The 27513-nt window shown below is 33.7% G+C and overlaps 1 protein-coding gene across 4 annotated transcripts in view; it reads right to left on the bottom strand.

Moving 5' to 3' along the window:
• The window catches only part of LOC123526881 (uncharacterized), a 62372-nt gene that overhangs the window by 5324 nt on the left and 29535 nt on the right, over nt 1-27513 (bottom strand). For 2 of the 4 annotated variants that reach the window (XM_053523510.1, XM_053523511.1), the window contains exons 2-5: nt 25824-26266; nt 25543-25614; nt 24457-24811; nt 20820-20858 (exon numbers count right to left, since the gene is read on the bottom strand). In XM_053523510.1, the coding sequence (XP_053379485.1) occupies nt 20820-20858; nt 24457-24811; nt 25543-25614; nt 25824-26216 (859 nt within the window). In that variant the 5' untranslated portion in view covers nt 26217-26266. Of the gene's footprint in view, nt 1-15743; nt 19416-20819; nt 20859-24456; nt 24812-25542; nt 25615-25823; nt 26267-27513 lie in introns of those variants that run through there. The other 2 variants (XM_053523509.1, XM_053523508.1) reach the window with 2 other exon arrangements.

The following is a 27513-nucleotide window of genomic DNA, read 5'->3' as shown; positions in this document are numbered from 1 at the left end:
TTTAATTGAAAGAAAATTCATATCAATATTAAACATCAATAAGGCTGTCCACTGCTGGTAGGAGGATACAGGTATGGTAAATTTGAAGTGGTATCCACCAACCTGCGAGGTCACGAAAATCAACATGTACGTTAAATAGATACGTTTACTTTATGTCCCTGCCACAAACAACAGTTACTTCAGTGCATTTATAAATTAAACTGAAATATGCCGAGGTTGTATGCTTAGAATATTTCTAAATACTGGTCATAAAACATACATTTAAGAGTTTGATTATTAGCTAGAAGGTTACACACCACTAAATATGTATTACGGGTACATGATGATTATTTTTACACGTGATTATTTTAGTTAGCAAATTGACATAAAATAACTAAGAACTCATCTAAGTACCATCATTCTGTCATGTGTTAGTTACTCAGAAATATTGTATAAATCATTTGTTATACACATCCATGTATACATCATTAAAACATTGATACATTTCATAAAGTGTATTTTAAGACGTTAGACATAACATTAGCGACAGTATTTGATAAGAACACACAATGTAGGGATAATACACGTTTTTTGTGTATTAACGTCTGCAGAAGCCCGCGTGATTGTTTGTGACTGAGACCGAAGGTCGAGGTCACACACATATCCCAAGGGCTTCTGCAGGCGTTAATACACAAAACAAACGTGTATTGTCGCTATTATTGCATAAAAAAAAAACATTACACGACGACTAAATGCATTGTTTTCATATGTGATGACTTGACGATTCCGGTACATTTTTTATTTACCATTCTTGTTGTTCTTGGAAACGGTAAACATGTTTTAAATATCCATAACCGGGGCACACATAACAACAACACTACTAAAAGCGTGATTTGAAGGTTTTTGAGCATTTTATTTTTATTTTTAGTTATTACAAACGTTACATTACACATAATTTTGCATATAACTAAAAAATTTGATAAACAGGAACACAATTATTTTAAGAATAACAACTTAACATTCGAATTATTTTGAGTACGAGCAAACAGAGTACGGATGAGTACGAAGCTAGTGACTAGCTTTCGAGGTTTATTATATGAATTCTGCGAACAATCAGGTAAAAACAAATCGACTGATACTAACAAAAATCATTAATATAATACCTAAAAAGGGGCAATAGCACAAGTTACACGCGATACTTATTTATTCACAGTTATTTACAATAACTGAACAGACGCTTTGTAAAGGGAGTAAACTCTAAGAGAAGCTAGTGCGTACATTGATGGGGGCAGTACGTTTGGGGTTGGAAACTGGTAACAGTTAAACATACTATGGATTACATTGTATCTATAATGCTACAAGAAGAGGTTATTATGGAAGAAACAAGATGCAGATGCCAAATATCAGTCTGCGCAGAAATATATACATACGTCCCTGGCAAAGCATTTCAAAAATAAAAATCATGTATTAACAGCACGTGAATTGCCTTGTTTGCACACGATTTTTCTCCCGTTTATACATGGGCGGATCCAGTGAAAAGAAGTAGTTTTTATGCAAGAATAGTGAAAAAAGTATTGGTAACTGACCTGGGAACATTATAGTTCTAAATAAACAATTTACGTAAAATTATTAATACAAAATTACTGTTTTGGAGTTTAGCCTTGATACATGTGATAATAACCAGCAGAATAAAGTTAAAGACATTATCTGCATGTATTTTTGCTTGCACGGTTACTTCGTTCCTTTGTAGTAGTCATACAATAAACACAATGATGTAAAATGCATTTTGGAAGGTGGTTCATCACAATCACATTCTCTATGTAACCGCGCAGAATTTAATCAGGAATGGACTGTCTCGCAACTATTTCATAATTACCCACTGTACAATATAGTTCAATGCGGAATAATTTACCACTTCTAAAGTCATCATCGTTACAGACCGAAACATTTGGCCTAATCTAACTCCACATTTGAAGCAGCCGTGAACTTTATCATAAACTTACAAGTTGTTATGCCCAGTAAAAAAATAGTCCCTTATTAACTAATGAATAACTATGCCTTAAATTTACATCTTTTTACTTTACTAGTCTGGTGGTTTTAGCCCCTTAAAAAAGTTTATGAGGGCCGGAATGTTAATGCTCGGAGACAAAGACTTTATTAAAGTTTAAACACCCCTGGTTCATCTGGGTGCTGTCTCCAAAAAATATATGACCATTATATGCAAATTATAGGGATACGTTAAAACGGATATTTTCACATTATTTTCGGCACTGATGCAATGATTCATGTATAATTTCACATTATACAGGATTTGATTTACAATTATAGGTTTAAATTATCCATACACTTGTAATCAATTAATAAATTATGACTCGCGCTCGAAAACGCATTGTATGCTCATATATAAAGGTTAAAGGTCATGGGGTATGTGTACAGAACAAACCAGCTAACCGCATTTGATAATTTTCCAATTTCTTTGCAAATTCTGTAAATACAATTTTGAAATTTAGCATACTTTTAGAACAAAGAGCTGTTATAACATAATAAAATTTCAAAAATAGTTAGTGACGTCAACATATATTTTTATTCAATTAACTAACTCACCCCATTTGTAAAAAAAGTCACAAAAACACATAAAAGCTGTGTTTTAGTTAACAAGTGAATACCATTAGTAAGAATAAGTCATACGTATACTTTTTCTAGCGAATGGTTAAATATAACACGAATGATGAATGCTGTTTTTAGAAAAAGCAAGTTAACGAAGTTATTTCATTATTTTCCTTAAATACGTTTTCGTTTTTAGTATGTACATGCACATTGTAAACATTTTTGTTTACTTTCTGTGACCTGTTGAAATCTCAAAATGAATGGATATTGTATGTGAAGTCGTGTTTTGGTTTTGTTGAAAGTTCGGCATTTTATCAATAACACATTGTTCTGAGTGTACACTACATTTTAAGAAGTATTTTATGCTATTTTTTGAAGATATTGGCAAACAAATATGGGGGACACTTAGCTATTTTGTTCAGTATATATTAGTTATATACAATTTTAGAAAAGCTTTTATTTTACAAATTAAAAACGTCCCAGTAAATCTTTATGTAATATACTTGCATACATATTATCATGAAATACTGTTGAAGTGCACCTTCTGGCAGGACATGTTGTAAAGTTTTAAATGTTTCTTTTCGTTGCTTTATTAACTTGACTTTTCAAAGAAAAAGTAGAGCTATTGCACTCGCCCCAGCTTCGGAGTCGGCGTCGCCGTTGGTTAAAGTTTTTGATAAAGTTTAATGTCTCTGTTACTATCAAAGCTATTGACTTGAAACTTTAAATAGTTATTGACTATCAAAGTCTACACCAGGAGAAACAATTCTCATAATCCCGATATGAATGGAGTTATGCCCCCTTTTGACTAAGAATTTTGATTAAAGTTTTTGATAAAGTCAAATATCTCTGTTACTTTCAAAGCTATTGACTTGAAACTTTAAATAGTTATTTACTATCAAAGTCTACACCATGAGAAACAACTCCCTAACTCTGATCTGAATTTTTACAGAGTTATGCCCCTTGTTAACTTAGATTTTTTGGTTAAAGTTTTATAAAATGTTTACTGGCAAAGCTCTAACTCAGATTCAAGCAATGAGAAAAGTCGAGCGCGCTGTCTTACAGACATCTCTGACTTGTTTAATTCGGGGTGAGACTACCTAACAAAATATTTCTGATTTCTTATTAAGATAATATCCTTTATCTAGCTAATGCAAGTTTTGTCATACAGATGTTTCTCAGTTTCAATCTCACAAATATATGTCAAAGGTCGCGGTAAGTGCTATGAAATATAAATAAGCATGATCATATTGCCTACTGAAAGGATACATAACCTTGATATAAAGGGTATTATTTATCAACTACAACAATGCTTACTTTTATTGATAAACCATTCAATCACGTTAATATTTGAAAGAACAGAAAAAAATGCCAATGAATTATTCTTTTCTCTTTTTAGAAGGGTAAGGTATATTATTTCATTCTATGATTAAAAATCGTCATGTATCCGAAATAAGGCTTTAACACAAATAAACGCATATTCTTTAGAAAGATTCAGGATATAAGCTTGTTTAATTATGTAAGCTATATAAATTTTTACCACGCAGAATAGAAACGATCTCAATGTACAATTTGTTGTTTAACCTTCTATTGCATTTAACGGAAGATATTTCTTAAAGTGGCACGTACAAAAACGTTCACTGTTAAGAGCTTTGTTGGCTTGATATAACAAAAAGGGTATAAACTGGTATAGACAGGTTCCTGCACATTGTATCTCCTCTCATTATGTGAAATCAAATGTCAACTTGATACCTTGAAATATGTTTTACTTATGTTCAGGACAAGCATAATTTAATATGATAAAAGAATGTGGTTTGTTGGTGTACAGTTCCTTAAATTGTTCTCTTAAGAAACAATCCCTTAAACCATTTCTTGGAAAATCTTTCAAAAATGTATTAAAAGGGGGTAATTTAAAAGTAACTATCAGAACCAATCGTGATTTCACTTTTGAATTAGTTCTAAAACTGATGAAAAACACATTTATTATACTATTTGATATAATAGAGAAGTTTTTCATCTAAAAAAAACTAAAAGGAAACTTAATTTGGGTGCATGTGACCTTGACCTTTGCACATATTGTTTATAACGGTGAATATTTAAGTGGCGTCGGTGGAATATACCAACAAAAATTGCAAGCCAGTATATGTGTTATGTAAGGATGATGTCGGCTGTATGTGGGAGTCGCTAAACATTTACATGTACTTGTAAACTCATGATTACCGAACAATATTCAGTATTGTCAAATAATTCGTTTATGTGAAGTTAGCAGAATAGCAGCATAGGGCAATGAGTTCATATAAACTTTCGGAACTATTTATCTGCGTTCCTATATGAAAACTCATCTAGGTTATCGGTATATAACACAACATTTACTTGTTTCGATATAAACGTTTTAAGAAAGGTAAAGTTTCTTGTTTAAAGTGGGCAGTGGACGAAAGTCCCCACCTGTAATGAATGGAACAACTTATTTCCAGCGGAGCCCATGGCAGGTGTAATATTTACCTTCCCAGCATCCAGTCTAGGCCGATTGTGCTGGAAACAGTAACAGTACTAAACATTAGTCGGGATATCAGCAGCGACCTTGAATCTAACCCGGATCGCTGGTGTTGTAGCCCAGCCTGCTAACCACTGCGCTCACTCTCGATCAATAGAGTTTTAATGAACAAAGGACATAATCTAATTAAGTAACGTATGTACCACCGTAAGCTGTATCTGGCGAAAGAATGAACATTAAAGCAATTTACATAAAGAATTATTCAAAAGTCATTTAGAGATGCTTGTAAACTAAGCACGGAAACTTAATGTTCATTGTGTAACTTTGAAAAGTTTGTCAATCTTAAGGAGGTAGGTTACCTTGTTACCGGGGTAAATTCAAATTAGTTGAACCGCAGCAATTTTTTGTATTTCGTGTAATATGGTGTTTTAACTGCTACAATCTCAATTTCGTTTATCTCTGTCCATTCAAGTTCAATTTCTATCCAGGTTTGAAGAACATGACCCTCCAAAGGTATTTCATATTGAAAGAAAAAGGGAAATACGGATATTTAACACTTTTCAGTGTATTTTAATTTCATTGATATCCGTAGAAGTCTGCATAATTGATAATTTTACTAGTATGCGCGTTAGCTTTCTAATATAAGCTTAAAATGTATATGTCGCGGGGCTCGTGTTTCCATGGTAACGCATTTTCTCTCATTTTTAAACAACTATGTATAAAAACGGGGTTTTCGACGGCTTCAGTGCCATTCTGTTAATGGCCAACATGGAATATTTGGGTAATATTATTAGCAAAATACCAAACACTTTACATGGTACCCTATCTTTCTTAAAGTTTAAAGTAACCATGGCAACAGAGATGTTTAAAATAGCGTATATCTTGCTTTTTGTCGTAATTTCTTATAAAAATATTGAATAAAATTATCTTTTTTTGTTAATGTAGCTTTAAAACATATTGTTTCTAACGTAAGTTATATTTTCGTGTTATTTTCATTTATTCAAACAAATTTCACAGCTTAAAATACTTACAGCAGTACCCTATGTTTAGCATTTTTCATGGAAAAATCGTTCAGCATACTGCTATCATTCTCTCATAGATATTGTTGAAATGCAAATAAAAAGCCCAAACTGTGTTCGTTAAGTAGAACAGTGTCAACGCCTTTGAATTTTACATTTAGATATATAGGTCACGGGCTTTGTTTCCATGGTAACATCAATTCAATTCAAGAAACCACAATTTTCTACGGAAATTTGAACAATTTTAGAACTTAGTTTTAGTATATAAGTAAAAAATTATCAAAGGAAACTGAAAAATAGGTATTACAAATCAAACTGCCAGTCTTTTTATTTGAAAATATTGATTATTAATCAGAGCAAAAGACTCGTAAAAATATTTTATCAAATAATAACTGTTTGAAAATAGTTCAAATAAAGAAGATGCACAGAATTACGTACTTTCAAAATAAAAGCTATTGATTTTGCGCGGTAGCTGACACGTAACGTCATGACGTCAATGACGTCATTTTAAGGCAACATTGTTTTGAAGCGTTTCTGCGGCAATATATTCATTATTTCTGCATTATTATACCATAAAGCATCAGATCGGAGACAGGTTCATGATTTGTTTTCAGAAGAATGGATATACAAACACATTTAGTTTGTCGTAAACGTCGTCGTAAATCGTCACGTTAGCTTCCGGTTGGACATGCGCACATACAAATATTAAGGTAACCTACCTCCTTAAGTGTTATGATGTAACGTAGATTTTGGTGAAGTAAATGGTACGCTAAACAAAGTATGATATACTAGTACTCAGTGGTAGACAGTCATTGCTCAAAGTGTGGTAAATTGTGGGAGGCGACTTGTAATAATAACTCACAAATATAAAAAGAAATCGAATTATACCTCTGTTAGGCAGTATATTTTTTTTTTCAAAAGTAAATATAAGTATCGGTACATACATTACCGTGAAAGCATGCTGAAATAAAACAAGAGAACCGCCTTGCGGGTGCAGATGTTCATCTGATTTTTTGTCTCTGTACAATAGAAATATTGTCATACCCATGATATTTTAAGCCCAAAAGGGGTCGTTATTCTTGCAAAAATAATGCAAAGTTACTGTACTTGCTGTGCAGAGTCAGCTTTAAATGGCGAATAACTGCTCCAAGTCTTAAAGCAATAGCAATGACCGTTAATGTGAAAAGTTGACCTAAACGCAAAATTTAAGCAAGAAATCTGATATTTTAAGTCCAAAAGGGGTCATAATTCTTGCAAAAAGCAGGATGGAGTTATGTTTCTTGATTTACAGAGTCAGCTTTTGATGGTTAATATGTGTTGCAAGTTTTAAAGCAATAGCTTTGATAGTTTAGGAGAAAAGCTGACCTACACACAAAATTTAACCAAGAAATCTGATATTTTCCAAGTCCAGGAGGGGCCATAATTCTTGCAAAAAGCAGGATGGAGTTATGTTTCTCGCTTTACAGAATCAACTTTTGATGGTTAACAGGTGTTGCAAGTTTTAAAGTAATAGCTTTGATAGTTTAGGAGAAAAACTGACCTAAACACAAAACTTGAACAAGAAATCTGATATTTTCTATGTCCAAAAGGGGCCATGATTCTTGCAAAAGCAGAACGGAGTTACGTTTCTTGTTATACAGAGTCAGCTTTTGATGGTTAACAAGTTTTAAAGCAATAGCTTCGATAGTTTAGGAGAAAATTGACCTAAACATAAAACTTAAATAAGAAATCTGATCATTTTTTAGTCCAAAAGGGGCCATAATTCGTGCAAAAAATAGAATGGAGTTATGATTCTTGCTGTGCAGAGTCAGCTATTAATGGTAAACAGGTGTTGCAAGTTTTAAAGAAAAAGCTTTTATAGTTTAGGAGAACAGCTGACCTAAACATATAGCTTAACCAGGCAACGACGACACCAATGACGATCAAGTAAGGACAATAATTTTCAAAAAATCAGATGAGCTAATAAAGGAACCCCATATTCTATAACAATGCTTAAGATATCTGTGTTAAATTATATACAAAATATGCAGATAAAGGGAATATACAACTATCAAAGATCATATGTTGCGCTGTGCATGATACATTGTATTGATAACGTAAGTGTCAAAGAGCTGAGGTCTGATTAAACAAGTAAATGATACGGTAAATATTGATCTTTATGTCTATAGTGTTGATTGAGACCATCTGCTGATATGTTTTTTTTTATATAATTGAACAATCCCTTAAGCATGTAGGGTACCACAGACCTTTTGACAAAAGCTTTGTAACGATCAATTGATGCCAGTAACGTAAGTACTATTTAGACCACTGAATAGAAAGTAATGTCAATTAGTATTTAACGATATGGTTCAGAAAACTAAATTCTATAAAGGGGGATAATTTAAAAAATGAGCGAGATAAACTCATGATTCTTTACACTTCAGTTTCTTTCAATGGTCTTTATCGTTGTGTGAAATTTCAACAAAAATTATTAGTTAAATATAGAGTTATTCGTTGGAAAAGAAATGTTATATGTAAGTTTAATAAAGGGAGATAATTCAAAAAGTAAGCTAGATAAATTTATTGTACTTGTATAAAGCACTTTTCCTTAATGTCCTTAATCTTTGCATGAAGTTTGAATAAATTCCATTCATCACTTTTGGATAACATATTAATAGTATCTATAGATGACAAAGTCTTTGACCCTAATTTCAGACATTGTTTCTATTTGTCATGTTCTGTTTTAGCTTTGCATCAATTCTAAATGACTAAAAACAGTTTCATAATACATTTAGGGTACACTTTTCCAGAAAAATTGCCAATACATAATCATTGAAATAAAAGCTACACAAAAAAGTCGCAAAATCAGAATTTTATAGCATGACCTTTTGACCCCTCTAATTTACATAAAACATTGTTATATTTTTTGGAGACAGCTATCAAACTAACCGGTAAGGTTCAAGCTTCAATAAATATGTTGTCTTCGGGCATTAACATGCCGGCCCTCATAAAATGATTTCTAGAGCACTTTTGTTATTAAAGCCACCTGACTATACAGAGGGTTTGATGGATGGCTTCCTCACATGAAGAATTCAACGCCCCGAGTGAGGCTCGAACCCACATCGATGAGGGGCAAGTGGTTTGAAGTCAGCGACCTTAACCACTCGGCCACGGGGGCCCCCCCCCCCCCCCCGCCATTCTAAATATAGTTGATTTTCTAATTATCAAAGCGCTTGTGCCATTTTTGGAACGGATTCTTTTCATAAATCACCTTCCATCAGTATTGTACTGTCAGTACTTTGATTTTGTTATTTACCAACATACGACGTAGTTTGATTAACAGCATTTTCTAAATAAGACAACTTGCATCCGCCATTCTGTACATAATAATTGATTCTCCACTAAACATGCAAATTTGTGAAAATCCGACGTGTGTATTTGCTAATACAATTTTAACAGTATGTTGAGCCATTCATATGTGTCTAACAATCGTACAATCGAAAAAATCAGATTAAAATATATGTTTGACACATCTGAGCAAATTACATAATGATCTTCATATGGACGATTTTGCCTTGTATGCCACTCAGATGCATACACTTGTGTTGAAATAACATCACTTTACCCTTATGTATAAATAAAAAACTTAATTTTCATACATATTAGTTTCAAAAATGAAGTGGAAAGGAATTCTATCTGGATAAAAAGGCTCTTGCATAAAATCTGACTGTTAAAGTTTTGTCCCTTGAAAATCAGACAGATTATAAGTTACTAAGGGGAAGCCAGAGAACCACATACATAAGCTGATATGCTTATTATATTTTAAAATCAATAAGTTGATATATTTCACCATGCAATAATCAATATTTTTCGGCGTGCCGTATTAAGCACGATTTTAGGACCTGGTATGACCTTATGCCGCCTGAATAATGTACCAATCGGATTGCTTGGTAATTTATTCTCGGTATTTTCAACCCTATTGAGATATTTTGTAATAGTGGTGCTGATTGGAGGAAAGGCTGAAAATGCTTCACTCTGAGTCATGTGTGACACTGAGTGAAATGACAACGCGTTCGTCATCTATAACTTCTATAAGTACAGCACCACCGAGTTGTATGCGTACCACTTGAACAGGTGTGCGTAACCAAATATTCATCTGCTCATCCGGACATATTTTTGTTTTGTTAAGTTTTCTTGTAAAGTTATTTCTGTTTTGTTAAGTTTCCTTTCCTTAAGTTTTGATTTTATAAAAAGGTTATTTGTTTTATAGTCATTAACTCTTACTCTGCATTACAGCAACAATTTCTAACCAGTGCAAATCATTACTAACCTGCAACAACATGTCCAATACTGTTAAATTTTAGACTCTAAATTTTAAATTAATTTTTCCGGTGAAAACAGTACTGTACATATTCTGAATGATAGACAAATTTGATAATAAGCTGAAGTAGGGTAAGGGTTCATGTTGCTTCCAACAATTCCAGAAATAAAGTATAGAACGTATTTCAATATTGTTTGCTTACTGTTACCATCTTTTAAGCACCAAAGGCTCAAAGTGAGCTTTTGTGATTGTTTGGAGTCCGTTGTGTGTCCCTCCACAATTTCTAAACACAGTCTTCTTCAGAACTACTGTCCTCATGTGATTATACAAAACTTCACAGAGGTCCCTTTCAACATTGCCAAAAGATTTAAAGTACAGGTTTCTGCCCATATATAAATTGTGCTTCAGTTACATCACGCCGTCCATATTTTTTAAAGATATTTCTTGTTACCATTCAATTGCAAATGCAGCGATATTGTCTCATAGGCGACATTATATGAATAATATTCTAAATCAAAATAGATACTTACTACTCTTTCCAACCGAGTATCAGTTACCATTACAAGTTATTAGAAAGATTTACACACATTTAACATTCACACATTTTCTACATCGCTAAGTGTATTTGTTTTATAAATGTAACAATAAAAATGGATCATCAGATTTATTTTTGTCTTTTCACAACTTATACGCTATATAGATAGATGCTTTAACGATCCTTTGGTTGACTTTTTCACATGCCTTAATAAAGTTGCGTGATTATTGTTCTATCAAAGTAGGAGAGGGATGCTGTGTGTTGTTTTGAAATCAATTTTTATGATTATTTTACTAAACACTGTCAGATTCAACTGAAATGAATTTGTATAACATTGTAAGTACATTTTTTTCTACACCTTCTTATGCAATAATCAAACAAGGACTGTCAATTTTAGGGCCAAATGCTCCCCAAAGAATGCTACAGTTGTCTGCGAAAAATAAGCCAGAATAGATAATGTATGAATCATTTTGTGACATTGACCTGAAAAACCTTCGAGCTAAGGGTCTAGGTGTTGCGCATGACACATCATCTCATTATGGTAAACATTTTTGCCATGTTATTTCTATAGCCCTTCAATAATTGCAGAGTTATGCACCGGACACAAACAAACCATGTTAACCTTTGACCTCTATGTGTGGTCTTGAGGGTCTGGTACTTGTGCATTGCATGTTGTCTCATTATATGTAACATTTATGTCAAATTATTTAAAAAATCCTAAGAGGATAGCAGAGTTCATACTGAGAAATTTTCCTCACTTATCAGGGGAAGGAAGTGTGCAAATACTACGATTAAGTCAATTTCGCTGTTAGCGTTTTCTCCCCTTAGCGCTTTGATAACTCTTATCTCAAACAGTGATCAAGTAACAAGACATCATCTCTTACATGCTTGATTGTCTATATACATTCAATTAATATAAATGAATAGCATTCTTTATTCGGAATGTGAATGTTGTGACTGATGTTTTTCTTTAAACAAAATATTTTAGCAATTTTCTGTGCTTTGCATGAAACAATGGATACTTTTTTCGTACCTAATACGCTAGCGTTTCATTAGAAATTTATTCGTTTTATAGATTTATAGATTTCAGATCTGAAATTTTAATCCAACAAAAGTATTAAAACTGTACGAGAGGAAAACATTTCAATACAAGATAGTGGTATGTTTTGTGATAGTATTTATTATCAGATCAGAAATCAGATTTTTTTTTGAATAATTGATGTATTCTTCAGACTGATTGACAAGCGGATAGATCTATCAAGTTTAACAAATTTATTCAATAATTTCATTGCACATCTTTTAGTAATATCATGTATTGGTATTCAAACAAATCAAGGTATACATGTATATGATGTATGGATGAATGGCTATACTCTGTTTTAAATGTACGCAGCTATGATAAAACATAGAGTTGTATGACATTAGATAATATTGAATATATTAGGTACATTATATACAATATCTTCACATCTGTTTATCATCTCCCACACCATTCCCCTTATTTTCAGAGTCCTTATCTTTGCATCATCTTAACACACACTTATCAATAAGCATCAGTAGCTTTGCGGAGTAACTTTTGTAGTGATTCCTAGTGATTTCAGTCTTGTTTTAAGTTCTTCCGTGGTCATTTCACTGGCGGGTTTTTCATTTTCTTTTTCAAATTGCTTTAAAACTTAATTACTGACAAACTTTATGTTATGGACACACATTAGAATTTGCTGTTTTTAATGCTTTTTACGATGAAATATAAAATATGATTCCTTGTGCTTGTATTTGTATCTGAAGATTTTAAACGACATTTTGTAGAACGGTTTTATGTATGTGGAAGAATGGCCCCCATAGTAGTTTTTCGTTGATAAATCATGATAAGTGTGACACGTTTTCCGTCTTTTGCAGAAAAAAAATGTCAGACAGATGGCTCGAACACACAACCCTGCGGCTAGTGGCAAAACGCTGTCCGCACAGCGATATCTGCACATGATACATATATAATTGGCATTTCAATAGTTATATTGTTGTTTAGGTTCGGACACCGAAAATTAATTTACGAAAACATACGGAATATTCATGAGTGCCAGGTCAATACTTACGGACAATACGTAATTATATTATATAGTTTAATTTGAGAATAATTTTCTTTCCTTGTTACTTATTATTTTTAATAAAGGGTAAAACATGGAAAAAAAATAATAAAACCTAAAATGTTGGCCCAAATGAACACAGGTGGTAATTATTAGTTGTCGATTCACCATTCATTATGAAACACATGTGCATCTGTCCACTGTTAATTACTTCTAATTAAGAGATAAACATCTTTTTGGCGTAAAACGGCACGCACTAGAAAACTGCTATCAATTTTGTAATCTCATATTAATTCTTTGAAACGCATTTAAGTTTAGTACTACACTGACAAAAATTATAGCCATTTAGATTTCGAAAAATGTAGGAACATTTCAACTCTTTCTTTGCGAGATTATTTTACAATTACAATTGGTTATTCCATTTAATAATTGGAACACTTTACAAGGTGCGTATAATAAAAAAAAACCTACAAATCATAGCCAATATCTTGTCAATTTTCTTTTAATTCTAATACACTGATACAATCCGCTACTTTGACATAAGTCACGCGTTTAAATTCAAATGTCTTATGTCATACATCGGCACGTGTCACGAAGTTATGCGTTTCATTCATACATGCCGTGATTCGGATGGCAACATACGTGTCCCTTTAGAATATAATTAACATAATTTAATTTCCGCGTACACTGATTTAAGGCATATGACCATAAAATTTATAATGCTAATATCTTGTCAATACAATACGCTGTCCCGTGCCACGATGATATACATGTATACAAGAAACAGGATGCTACTTGACCAAAATGACACTTTAAATTTTAAATTCAAATTCAACTAATTTACTGAAACACCCAGTCATTTTGTCAAAATAAGTCATAATAAATATATTGTATTATTATTTTGGTCATTACTGTAATGCAACAACAGAGCTTTCACTTTTATTTTCGAATTTTTAAAAACATATCTCAGTATTTTCAAAGGAAAATGCCATGAAAACTTTAAAATGAAAAAAAACTTTTAAAAGAACATTTGTCTGACGGAACGCACCTAAAAATCATGCTAAACTCTGTTAAATAATTATACAATCATGTATTCCTCGATACGGCTCTATCTTATCGTAAAACTTAGCACGTTTTTTGTCAATATACAGAAAGTGTTGAAACTCTGTTTTTAAACTAATTTAGAAGCAAGAAAGCAATAACTTATTTTATAATAAAATATATGTCTTGAATGTACATGACGGGAACTTTCCAAATATATCAGGGATGGAAATTTAACTTTAATTTTTCCATCAAAAATAATTAGTAAAAACAGGGTTATCGTGTAATTCTGCAATATATATAGAGAGAGTATATTGAATTTGAGAGACTTTTTTCAAACGAATTTAGAAGCAACCAAATATTGACTAATTTTGAAGGAAAATATACCATCTTAAAGGTATTGAATTGTTTTTTTAGGAAATATCAGGGATGGTATAATAGAATAAATAGAAATGTGTAATTTATGACATTTTCTATGGTAAATGTATCATTTTCCTATATAAATCAATGTAAATTTAGGAATAGGATTTATCAGTTGCGCTGTCTGGTGGCTTATCAGAATATGTGCCGTAGATGTACTGATAAGATCGCCAAAGAGGAGAATTGTTCAACATGTACAATCGAACAAGAACTCGGATGGGCGGACAGTGCGATTTTAATATGCTCACCTTTTGGGGTTGGGCATACAAATAAATATTGTATTTACCTAATAATGTTATGTTATTTTCATATGTCAATATTCAAACTTGCTTAACATAATTTGCAGTTACATTTAAGAACTGTGTCGACGTCATTTCGTCTATTGCCAACGTATCTATTATTCATTGTAACTTACCTATTCCATATTTAGTACTGTGTTTTACTGCAGGATACTGAAAGATATTCTTTTATATCTTTGTCTAGAAATAAAACCGTAACAGTAGGTAAATTTCTGATACAAGTTATATCTTCAAATCAGAAGCAAGGCCATATAAGGGGCTGTAACTGAAACAAAGCCATTCTTTGCGTCTTGTATTATCATTTATATACAAATAAAAAACCAAGTCTAATTTCTAAAGTTTCATCAAAGATGGCACATTTGAGGGTCAAATTTCATTCTGTAAATTCTAATCATAGTGTTATATTTTTACAGTGTTTATTTTCTGGAATTTTGTAGTATTAACTACAAAAAAAACAACAAAAACAATCATTTATTTATTTTGTTGGGACACATTTATAGGTCGTATGGTGACTTAACTACATAAAACAGTTAAGATTAATGTAAGTAAATGAATTCCAAACGTACGATACGCCTACTGAATTCATTGGAACACTAAAAATATACTTCTATCAGACAGCAAAAGCAGTTTGATGTATTATTAGTATTAGTGTCCATTGAATCACCACACTATTACATTATTAGGATAGTGTGCAATATTTGACAGTATTGTGGACTTCTTGTGCGTTGTGGTATGTGTCCATTTTCATTGAAATTGTGTGCTGTTTGTTCAGAAAATGTCTGTTTCTCAGGGTGCTAAAGATGGCTTTGATGTGATCCGAACTGATAAGCTTTATCTTAGGTCATATCTGACATAAATAAAAGTAAGTAATATAGGGTAATTTCTAAGTCAGATTATTACAACTTTTAGAATAATAAAGACCCCCACCCCCACACACCCACCCCAAGCTGTACACAGTACTCCTCATTATGGTAGTTACATACATGTAGCTAGAGTTACAGCATCTTTATTTGCGTGCGAGTATAGTTGACCAGACTTACGACAAGAAGTCAGAGCAACGTGTATTTATTTTTGAACCATAGATGAAACTCCTGCCTAACAGCCTATTGTGTCTTCTCCCAATTTTCTTTATCTAAATACAAATGTTTCTGAGAATGCTATGGAATTACCAAATTACAAATCCTGTCAGAAACCGCAACGGGCCAATAGGGAATGATTATTTTGCTATGTATCAACAGTCGTGAGAAACTGATATTGAAGTTTTTGCTTAATAGTGACGGGAGAATATCATAGTAAAATTTTGTTTTAAATCCAGAAGATAATGCAGAACAAGTAATTTTGTTTGCAGTTGACATATCTTGTCGATTGTGTGTTTTTGATAAAAATTGTTTTTTTTTTTACGTATTGATTTTATCATTGTAATTGATTTTTATGCCTTAATTACTGCTGTTCTGAATAATAAGTAGTAATATTATTTAATGCGGATGAGTTTGATAGATTGGGAACAGAGCGTGTAAAGTTAGCTTAGTAGATAGATTACAAAAAATGTTGTTCTTAAAACAGCATTAGTAGAATGTCATGCGCATCCATATAATTTAATTGTTATGTAGAACTTTAGATATCATTATAAATATAAACTGTACCTGATGATTTTACAATTTTTCTTATTGCTTTTTCAGCTGTAGAAACCAGAATACTTTCTACCTTTACAGCTGAATTTTGTTTTGACTTATTGTACTTCCAGTTGGAATTGGAAGATATGCTAATAGTTGGTATTCATGTAATTTTGTATTATATATAGTTATATATGCTAAAATATATTAGCATAAACATAATACTACTGTATTATTATTTTGGTTATAGACATATTATTTTCTAAAAATATCAGGAGACATATTTCAAAACAGGGGAGCATGCCAAAGTGAGAGGCAGAAACTTGAAAAAAACAAAACAAAAAAAAGACCCCAAAAAACAACATAACAACATTTCACTTAACATATTTTCTTCATAACAAGATCATGTAGTTTTTCAAACTACAAAGATCATTTTCTTCTCGCAATTAATAACAGCTCAGGTAAATCCCATGTTGTCAATCTATGTGAAGTTAACAGCCAGAGGTATTCTGCTATTCTGCTTTTCTGCAATTCTGCTTGAGACATTATGCTATTCTTCCATTCTGCCATTCTGCTATTCTGCCATTCTGGTGTTCTGCAATTCTGATGTAGGTATTATGCTATTCTACCATTCTGCTGGAGTAATTCTGTTATTCTGCCATTCTGCTGGAGGTATTTTGCTATTCTGCTAAAGTTAATCTGCTATTCTGACATTCTACTGGAGGTATTCTACTATTCTGCTATTCTACTGAGGTTATTCTTCTATTTTGCCATTCTGTTGGAGTTATTCTGCTAGTCTGCATTTCTGCCATTCTGCTGGAGCTTTTATGTCATTCTGCTTGAGTTATTCTACTATTCTGCTGGAGTTATTCTACTATTCTGCCGTACTGCTGGAGTTATTCTGCTGGTCTGCTATTCTGCCATTCTGTTGGAGTTATTCTGCTATTTTGCTGTTATTCTGGTTTTCTGCCATTCTTGTGAGTTTTTCTGCTATTCTACTTTTCTGCCAGAGTTATTTTGCTATTCTGTCATTCTGCTTAAATCACTCTGCTATTCTGTCATTCTGCCGGTGTTATGTTGCTGTTCTGCTATTCTGCCATTCTGCTGTGTTTTTCTGCTATTCTTCTATTCAGCCAGAGGTATTCTCCTATTCTGCCATTCTGCTAGGGGTATTTTGCTACTCTGCCATTCTGCCATTGTGATGGAGTTATTCTACTGTTCTGCTTTTCTGCCATTAAGCAGTAGTTATTCTGCTGTTTTGCTGGAGTTATTTTGCTAATCTGCCATTCTGCTTGAGGTTTTAGGCTATTCGACTATTTTGCCATTCTGCTGATACAATTCTGCCATTCTGCCATGATGCTATTCTGCTGGAAGTTTTCTGCAATGCTATTATGCTACTATTCTGCTATTCCGCCATTCTACTGAGATTATTCTTCTATTTTGCCATTCTGTTGGAGTTATTTTGCTGGTCTGCATTTCTTGTATTCTGCTGGAGTTTTTCTGCTATTCTGCTGGAGTTCTTCTGCTATTCTGCTGGAGTTATTCTACTATTCTGCCGTACTGCTGGAGTTATTCTTCCATTCCGCTGGAGATATTCTGGTATTCTGGCATTCTGCTTGAGGTATTTTGCTTGTCTGCTATTCTGCCATTCTGCTATTTTGCCATTCTGCTATTTTGCTAGAGTTATTCTGCTTTTCTTCCATTCTGCTGAGTTTTTCTGCTATTCTGCTTTTCTACCAGTGTTAATTTGCTATTCTGTCATTCTGCTTAAAATGCTCTGCTATTCTGCCATTCTGCCGGAGTTATGCTACTGTTCTGCTATTCTGCCATTCTGGTGTGTTTTACTGCTATTCTTCTATTCAGCCAGAGGTATTCTGCTATTCTGCCATTCTGCTGGAGTTATTATGCTACTCTGCTATTCTGCCTTTGTGCTGGAGTTATTCTACTGTCCGCTTTTCTGCCATTAAGCTGTAGTTATTATGATATTTTGCTGGAGTTATTCTGCTATTCTGCCATTCTGCTAGAGGTTTTCGGCTATTTTACTATTTTGCCATTCTGCTGAAACAATTCTACCATTCTGCTATTCTGCTATTCTGCCATTCTGCTGGTGGTTTTCTTCTATTCTACCAATCTGCTGGAGTAATACTGTTATTCTGCCATTCTGCTTCAGGTATTCTGCTATTCTGCTATTCTGCTGAAGTTATTCTTCTATTCTGCCATTTTGCAGGAGGTATTCTGCTATTCTGCTATTCTAATGAGGCTATTCTACTATTCTGCTGTTCTGCCATTTTGCTGGAATTATTCAGCTATTCTGCTATTCTGCCATTCTGCTGGAATTATTCTGCTTTTCTGCTAACTTCACACAGACATTATCCATTGACCTGTTCCTTTTTCATGACCAAACTCCAACACAGTGTCATTGTCGGTACAGTTAACACTGCCAGCTGGTATAATTTTCACAATATTAAATTTGTTGTACAAGGTATTTATCTCAGTAGTTAAATATATTTTTGTTATTAAACGAGAACAAAAAAAAAAAAACACTAAGAAATAATGCAGAAGTACCTAATTACTTCGTTGTTCTTGTGTTATGACACACTCTTGCTGTTCTTAAGGGTTTTGACATAAATGCCAATTTGCTTTTAGATTATGGCAAGCATTTGAATTACCAGGCGTTGCCAAGATCGTCTCTATTTTAGAATATCATGGTTGAACCGTCATCACGTGATTTGCTTGGAGGCAGGCATGATTGTTTGACAATATTCCTTCGTGGAGGTTGGTTAATGACTTGTTTGGTTCAATTTCTTTTAGTATTTCATGAATGATGAATTTTCAGTCGTTTTTTTCTAGTCTGTCAATCGTCCTTGTAGAAAAAGTGATCTCATAAAACTATACTGTCCACATGTAGCTAGCTTTTTCGTACTAGTTCACTGCTTGGTTTTGTTTTATTTGCTTTTATTTTATTTTATGTTGCTATAGCATATGCATGTTTCTGTTTGCTTGCAGGACACCCTGCATTCTGAATTCCTACAATAGTATATAAAGAATAACAAAGAACTCAATCTACTTTATTATTATATTAAATAAAAAAAATATTTCTGACAGTACCCAGATTTATATGCTCTACTAGAGGCCTCTGTCACACCTGTAAAGTGAGGAAAATACTCAATGGTGATCAAAATATTACAACGTGAAGACCGAAATTGACTTTTTTGTGTGTAAAATAATTACCCAATATGTCGTTAAGGAGGCCGAACTATTGATAGATATAAATACATAACGGAAAAGTCAAAATCTAAAGATAGTTAAGTTCGCCGAAGTTCCGGATTCGCAAACCAATACAAATATCTGTATCCACAAATAGTCTAATGCACCAAAGAATACACCATATAATCACCATAGTCAAGACTACACACGGCGATAAATCGTACATAAAATACATAAGGTTAATCAGCTGGAGGTCAACTTGAACATCTTTCATATGTTGTTTCATATACACAGTAGTTTCAGTCAAAATGTATGGTGGCATATTTCGAACGTATGTTGAAATATGGAATCACGTAAGCTTAATAAGTTTGCGAGTTTATTTCTATTAAGATAATCATAACAGGAACAATTGCACCGAGAACTGCCACAAGCTAGGTTACTTTTTCTTCAAACGTTAAAAGTATTGGCCAAAATAAGAGTTTTTGTACATCTAAATGGCAAAGACGAAATTGTTTGTGTAAGCAGTAATTGAACAATTAAGATACTCTTGACTATTCGGTTTTTAGATAACTATCAAAAAGAATCTTTTCTAGTTTCGAAAGATATATGCCATCATACCAAATTTAGATGTTTGCTTATCAAAACATACATGCGTTTGAGCATGTTTACCCATTTATCTGTTCGAAGACGTAAATCCAATTTTGATAGTCAGCCCCACTGTAGATTATGATCCAGCAAATATCACGTTATGCATGCAAAGATTTGCCATTTACGAATCTATTTTGTAACCAATATTTTTTTGCATGATGTTACAGTGTATGGTATACTGAAAGCTGGTTTAGAATAAAACAGGATTACTTATGTTACGATCTATATTACAAATGCATTAAAAAACATTAGTAGATATTTACATATGTTGACAGCTATTCTATATACGCACCAGGTAGGTAATTAATTACAAACTACAGTTAGAAGATACATGTATGCCCAGCAATGATTTTCTCAGTTTTTTCACTGAAATTACTGAGACAAGAAACCGTTTGCATTGTTAAGTATTTAGTGTGCAAATGCGTATATAATGGTGGAAATATAGCTTAAACTGGAGTACTGTTACTAAATGAACACAGTGTATCATAGCTTTGTGTACAGTAGTTACATTAGTAGGCCGGGCATGACAGCAAGGATTACAATTTGTGAAATAATACTGAAGTAATGAACACTTACTTGTTGCTATTGATTCTTGTGCATTGATCTCTTTTTGTTCTGTAATAAGATCGGAAAAAAAAACTATTTACAAATTTTCTATGATATACTTATGTGCACGTGCTATTGTAGTATATATTAATTAAAGAGAGTGTCGTCCGTCAAGAGCGGCCACCAAGGTACAATAGAAAACTAATAATTGGTACATATATTCCATATTTTCATTATCTATATACAAGAATTTCACGAACCAGTAACTTACAACTAAAGTAAAATTACTACTGTCTTAGCGTAAGTACATTAAACAATTATGGCATATTTGCAATGTTTACAATCTCAATAACAAGAATTCATCAAACCAAACTTACAACTAAAGTAAAATTACTACTGTTACTTTAGTAATGCATTACAATTGTATAGGGCAATTCGGTGCCAACTGTTTACAATCTCAACTAACAAGAATTCATAAAACCACAACTTACAACTAAAGTACTACTGTTACTTTAGTAATGCATTACAATTTATAGGGCAATTCGGTGCAAACTGTTTACAATCTCAACTAAACAAGAATTCATAAAACCACAACTTACAACTAAAGTAAAATTACTACTGTTACTTTAGTAATGCATTACAATTTATAGGGCAATTCGGTGCAAACTGTTTACAATCTCAACTAAACAAGAATTCATAAAACCACAGCTTACAACTAAAGTAACAAGAGCTCGTCGAACACGAAATGCCCCCCTTGATGCATTCAGTAATTGCATAAGAAACAAAAATTATATGCTCACTGTAAACAAAAATTCTACCATTCTGGTTTAATCTGACCTTGACCTTTAACCTATTAACTTATCAAGAGATTACAGAGTGATCTTGGCGCCATCCACTGAGCCATTTTTGAATGTTCCAAATTTCAAGACTAGCTCAAGGTCAAAATCAAGGTCAATGTCAAGGTCAAAGTTTGTTTCGGTACACAATCCTATTCGTGTGGTCTAAATTTGAAGCCTGTAGCTTGAGAAATGTGAAAGTAGGTCACTAGGTCAATCTTAAGGTCAAAGTTCATTTCGGTACACAAAACTATGCATGTGGTCCAAATTAAATTTTGAAGGCTGTAGCTTGAGAAATGTAAAAGTAGGTCACTAGGTCAAAATCAAGGTCAAATTTTATTTCGGAATACAAAACTATGCATGTGGTCCAAATTTGAAGCCTGTACCTTCAAAAATGTGAAAGTAGGTCACCAGGTCAATGTAAAGGTCAAAGTTTGTTTCGGTACACAAAACCATGCATGTGGACCAAATTTGAAGGCTGTAGCTTGAGAAATGTGAAAGTAGGTCACTAGGTCAAAATTAAGGTAAAATTTTATTTCGGAATACAAAACTATGCATGTGGTCGAAATTTGAAGCCTGTACCTTCAAAAATGTGAAAGTAGGTCACTAGGTCAATGTAAAGGTCAAAGTTTGTTTCGGTACACAAAACCATGCATGTGGTCCAAATTTGAAAGCTGTAGCGTGAGAAATGTGAAAGAAGGTCACTAGGTCAAAATTAAGGTAAAATTTTATTTCGGAATACAAAACTATGCGTGTGGTCCACATTTGAAGCCTGTACCTTTAAAAATGTGAAAGTAGGTCACTAGGTCAATGTAAAGGTCAAAGTTTGTTTGGGTATACAAAACCATGCATGTGGTCCAAATTTGAAAGCTGTAGCTTGAGAAATGTGAAAGTAGGTCACTAGGTCAAAATCAAGGTCAAATTTCATTTCGGAATACAGAACTATGCATGTGGTCCAAATTTGAAGCTTGTACCTTCAAAAATGTGAAAGAATGTCACTAGGACAATGTAAAGGTCAAAGTTTGTTTCGGTACATAAAACCATGCATGTGGTCCAAATTTGAAGGCTGTAGCTTGAGAAATGCGGAAGTAGGTCACTGGGTCAAAATCAAGGTCAAATTTCATTTCGGAACACGAAATTATGTATGTGGTCCGAATTTGAAGCCTGTACCTTCAAAAATGTGAAAGTAGGTCACTAGGTCAATGTCAAGGTCAAAGTTTATTTCAGTGCACAAAACTATGCGTGAGGTCCAAATTTGAAGGTTGTAGCTACAGAAATGTGAAAGTAGGTCACTAGGTCAAAATCAAGGTCAACTCATGTCAAGGTTCATCTTGCCACTCAAAACCATACATGTGGTCCAAATTTGAATGTTGTAGGTTATTGACAAGAAGTTTTTAAAAGCTTTTCCCTATATAAGTCTATATGAACCATGTGACCCCCAGGGCGGGGCCATATTTGACCCTAGGGGGATAATTTTAACAAACTTGGTACAGAACCACTAAATGATGCTACATTACAAAATATCAAAGCCATAGTGTTTGTGGTTTGGACAAGAAGATTTTCAAAGGTTTTCTCTATATAAGTCTATGTAAACCATGTGACCCCTAGTGCGGAGCAATATTTGACCCTAGGGGAATAATTTGAACAATCTTAGTAGAGGACCACTAGATGATGTCATATACAAAATATCAAAGCCCTAGGCCCTGTGGTTTTGGACAAGAGGTTTTTCAAAGTTTTTTCCTGTATAAGTCTATATAAACCATGTGACCCCCGGGGTGGGGCCATATTTGACCCCAGGGAAATAATCTGAACAATCTTGGTAGAGGACCACTAGATTTTGCTACATATCAAATATCAAAGCCCTAGGCCCTATGGTTTTGGACAAAAAGATCAGAAACCGTTTTAACTGTTCCTGGCCAATGTGACCTTGACCTTTGACCTAATGACCGCAAAATCAATAGGGGTCATCTGCTGGTCATGGCCAACCTAACTATCAATTTTCCTGACACTAGGCCCAAGCGTTCTAGAGTTATTGCCTGGAAACCATTTTACTGTTCCTGGTCACTGTGACCTTGACCTTTGACATACTGACCTCAAAATCAATAGGGGTCATCTGACAGTCATGACCAACCTCCCTATCATCTTTCATGACCCTAGGCCTAAGCGTTCTTGAGTTATCATCCGGAAACCGTTTTACTGTTCAGCGTCACTGTGACCTTGACCTTTAACATACTGACCTCAAAATCAATAGGGGTCATCTGCTTGTCATTACCAACCTCTCTATCAACTTTCATGATCCTAGGCCCAAGTGTTCTTGAGTTATCGTCCGGAAACCGTTTTACTATTCAGGGTCATTGTGACCTTGACCTTTGACATACAGATCTCAAAATCAATAGGGGTCATCTGCTGGTAATGACCAACCTCCCTATCAACTTTCATGATCCTAGGCCCAAGCGTTCTTGAGTTATCATCCGGAAACGGATTGGTCTACATTCCGACCGACTGACAGACCGACCGACCGACCGACCTACCGACCGACATCTGCAAAACAATATACCCCTCCTTCTTCGAAGGGGGCCATAAAAATACTACTGTTACTTTAGTAATGCACTACAATTTATAGGGCAATTCGGTGCCAATTGTTTACAGTCTCAACTAAACAAGAATTCATGAAACCACAACTTACAATTAATGTAAGATTACTATTGTCACTTTATTAATGCATTACCATTTATAGGGCAATTCGGTGCCAGTTTGTTAACAATCTGAATTGAACAAGAAGATATACTAAATTCTAATAGCCTCTAATATATGTGACAGGCCGATTTTACCTTTCTGTTTTTGTGTTGATTCATTGTTCTTGGTTATTTGTTTCTCAAGATCAGATACCCTGCTTTGTGTACCCCTTATGAATTCTGACGTGCGCTTATCTATTTCGTCCACTTTTCCCGTCATCTTCTGCATACTAGTGTTTTGTTGTTTCACCTCCTCCTTTATGGCTTGAGTATCTAGTTTCACTTGTCTTAAATCGACCTCTACACCCTTTTCAAGTTTTCTCCACTCATCCACTTCTTTTTGTATCCTTTCCTCTGCTTCTGGATCTAGTGGACTTTGTTTAATATCATCAATTGTCTGCTGTAAGTTTGGAACCGGATTCATCACCGAATTGTTAAGCCTCAAAAGAATCTGCGAGTAAGAAATGGAATATATTATTCTTTTATTTTCTACTGACTATTTCAAAAAGTGAGCAGTTTCATTTCTTGACTAAACAAATAGGCAATCATTAGACAATCAGATCACGGGATTTTCACTTCAGTTTTCGGCTCACTCGCTTTGAAATAAGCTTAAGCCAGAGTGTTCATTTACTTTGAAATTATGACATCTTATCTATTTGATAATAACTTTTCAAATGAAACACTTAATAATATCTAAGAAATATTGGAAGGATAAATTGCAGCAAAAGACAGAATTTCACTCTCGGTTTTATTGAGTCTGCTTTTAAGAGTTAATTAAACCACTCGTGCCTGCTAGCAACGGCTTACGCGTTGGTTTCGGTAATACATGAAGAATGACTTTATGATCCTAAGGACCAGACCTTACAAGAACTCTAAGTCCAAGTACCCGAAAAATTCGTATGGCCTTATACGGCAGTTGAAGACTGAACAATCTATAAGAAGATTATGTGGAACAAAGCATCGCACTCAAAACATGACTGTAGTGTATTCATACATATCATCTATTTTCATATCTTGTTCAGCAGATACAGCTATTTCAAATAATACCAAATAGTTCTTTTTTTCTTTTTTTTTGCTGCTGAGCATACTTTCAAGGAATATAACCCCTTAAGCAATGATATATAGTTGTCAGTGTGAATCTGAGCGATATTACTATATTTGGATGTAAACTTATTTTATCACCTGTTCTATCTCAGTCCACTTAAAACGGAAATCTACCAGTTTTATTCCTGTTGTCGTCGAGATATGACTGATCTGAAAGTAAAAGGTAACGTAGAAAGAAATTGTTAGAGTCATTTACTCGGTGTTGAAAGCAACCTATTGATTTTTAAGGAAGTGCTACGAAATGTTTATTTGAAAAAAATAAAAAATTTCAGCAGCGCCCTTTGGATGGCTTTACAAAGTGTTGTTAACGATACCTTAAATATTTTTGCTGATAATTACAAGCTGAATGTATTAATCACCTCATCCCTGTACAGTTTGAGTCTGTAGGTATCAGCCTCCACTGATACGTCTGATGCATTGGGAATAACATTCCACTTGAATTTTTGATTGAAACCACAACATTTGAGATTCCTGAGAAGGCATATTATAAGCGTAATGTCAAAGTCTACTGTAGATGGAAGTTTTCCTCCTGGCGGCGGATACAGTTGATCAAATTGGACTTGAGTTATTACATTTTTTCTTTTCAGGTCTGTAATTGTCGTCTTTTCTTGACTCAGACATGTACTCAGAGAGATGTTCTGAACGTTTAGCTTCTGGTCTAGTATATTGCGTAATACTAGAAGTCCTCCATCTATTATAAGCACTTGTAGACGGAAAAGGTAAACTCGATTTTGAGTGTTTGCAGTTGCCATTTTCCCTCCACCTATTTCATATTAGATGAGACAATATCAATTCCACATATCTGTAAATAAAATTTGCTATTTTGTAATATTTGCAATTGACTCATCAATTACTTCATTTTTATACAATAGAAGATAAACTTAATAAGAACGGACATGTTCGAAACCTTACATCTGCTCATTTTAACTAATATTTGTTCAATAATAGATTAAAAGACTAATTAAATTTTTCTTTTCTTATTCTCTTTGCCAAACCTAGGTAATTTTATTTTAGCAAAAGTATATATTTCAAAATAATATGAATATAAGACCTATTGTATTATCTTTGTGTAAAATTTGCTTTTACAACTACATGTTTAGTTTACAATTATTACAAATATTAGTTTTCTTATCGTACAATTATTCACTAAATCTTAATTTGATGCTTAGTGGTTCATGTTAGTTAATTTTAACTGTAATATGTCTATAATGTGATATGTATATACCACTTTTATAGTTAAGCTACATTAGTAATGCAATTAATTGTTTAAACCATGTTTGTTGCAATCTTACAAGATATTATCTCGTGCGCACGGCATCTTATCTCGAGCTATCGACACCTTATCTCGAGAGATCAACATCTAATCACGTGCGCACGACATCCTATCCCGAAGGATCAATATCTTATCTCGTGCGCACGAGATCTTATTTCGAGCGATCAACATCATATCTCGTGCGCACGACATCTTATCTCGTGTGCACAACATCTTATCTTGAGCGATCAACATCTTATCTCGTGCGCACGACATTTTATCTTGAGCGATCTACTTCTTATCTCGAGCGATCAACATCTTATCTCGTGCGTACGACATCTTATATTGAGCGACCAATATCTTATCTCGTGCGTACGACATCTTATCTCGAGCGATCAACATCTCATCTCGTGCGCACGGCATCTTATGTCGAGCGATCAACATCTTATTTCGAGCGATCGGCATCTTATCTCGTGCGCACGACATCTCATCTCGAGCTATCAACATCTTGTATCGTGCGCACGACATCTTATCTAAAGCGGTTAACATCTGATCTCGTGCACACGACATCATATCTCGAGCGATCAACATCTTATCTGGAGCGCACGACATCTTATCTTGAGTGATCAACATCTTATTTGAAGCGCACGACATCTTATCTATATATATTAAGGCCCTTTCTGTGTATTTAGGTCATCAGTAAAACGTACGGACAAGTTGATAATTAGGGTTCCGACGTTATCTAAACTTCCTACAAGTACATGTACAAGTTTATCACATAATTTGGGACAGCAGTG

The sequence above is a fragment of the Mercenaria mercenaria genome, chromosome 14 (genome assembly GCF_021730395.1).
Source record: "Mercenaria mercenaria strain notata chromosome 14, MADL_Memer_1, whole genome shotgun sequence".
In the NCBI taxonomy this organism is placed as follows: domain Eukaryota; kingdom Metazoa; phylum Mollusca; class Bivalvia; order Venerida; family Veneridae; genus Mercenaria; species Mercenaria mercenaria.
Note: the sequence above shows the minus strand (reverse complement) of the source record. Positions and strands in the feature narration are given on the sequence as shown.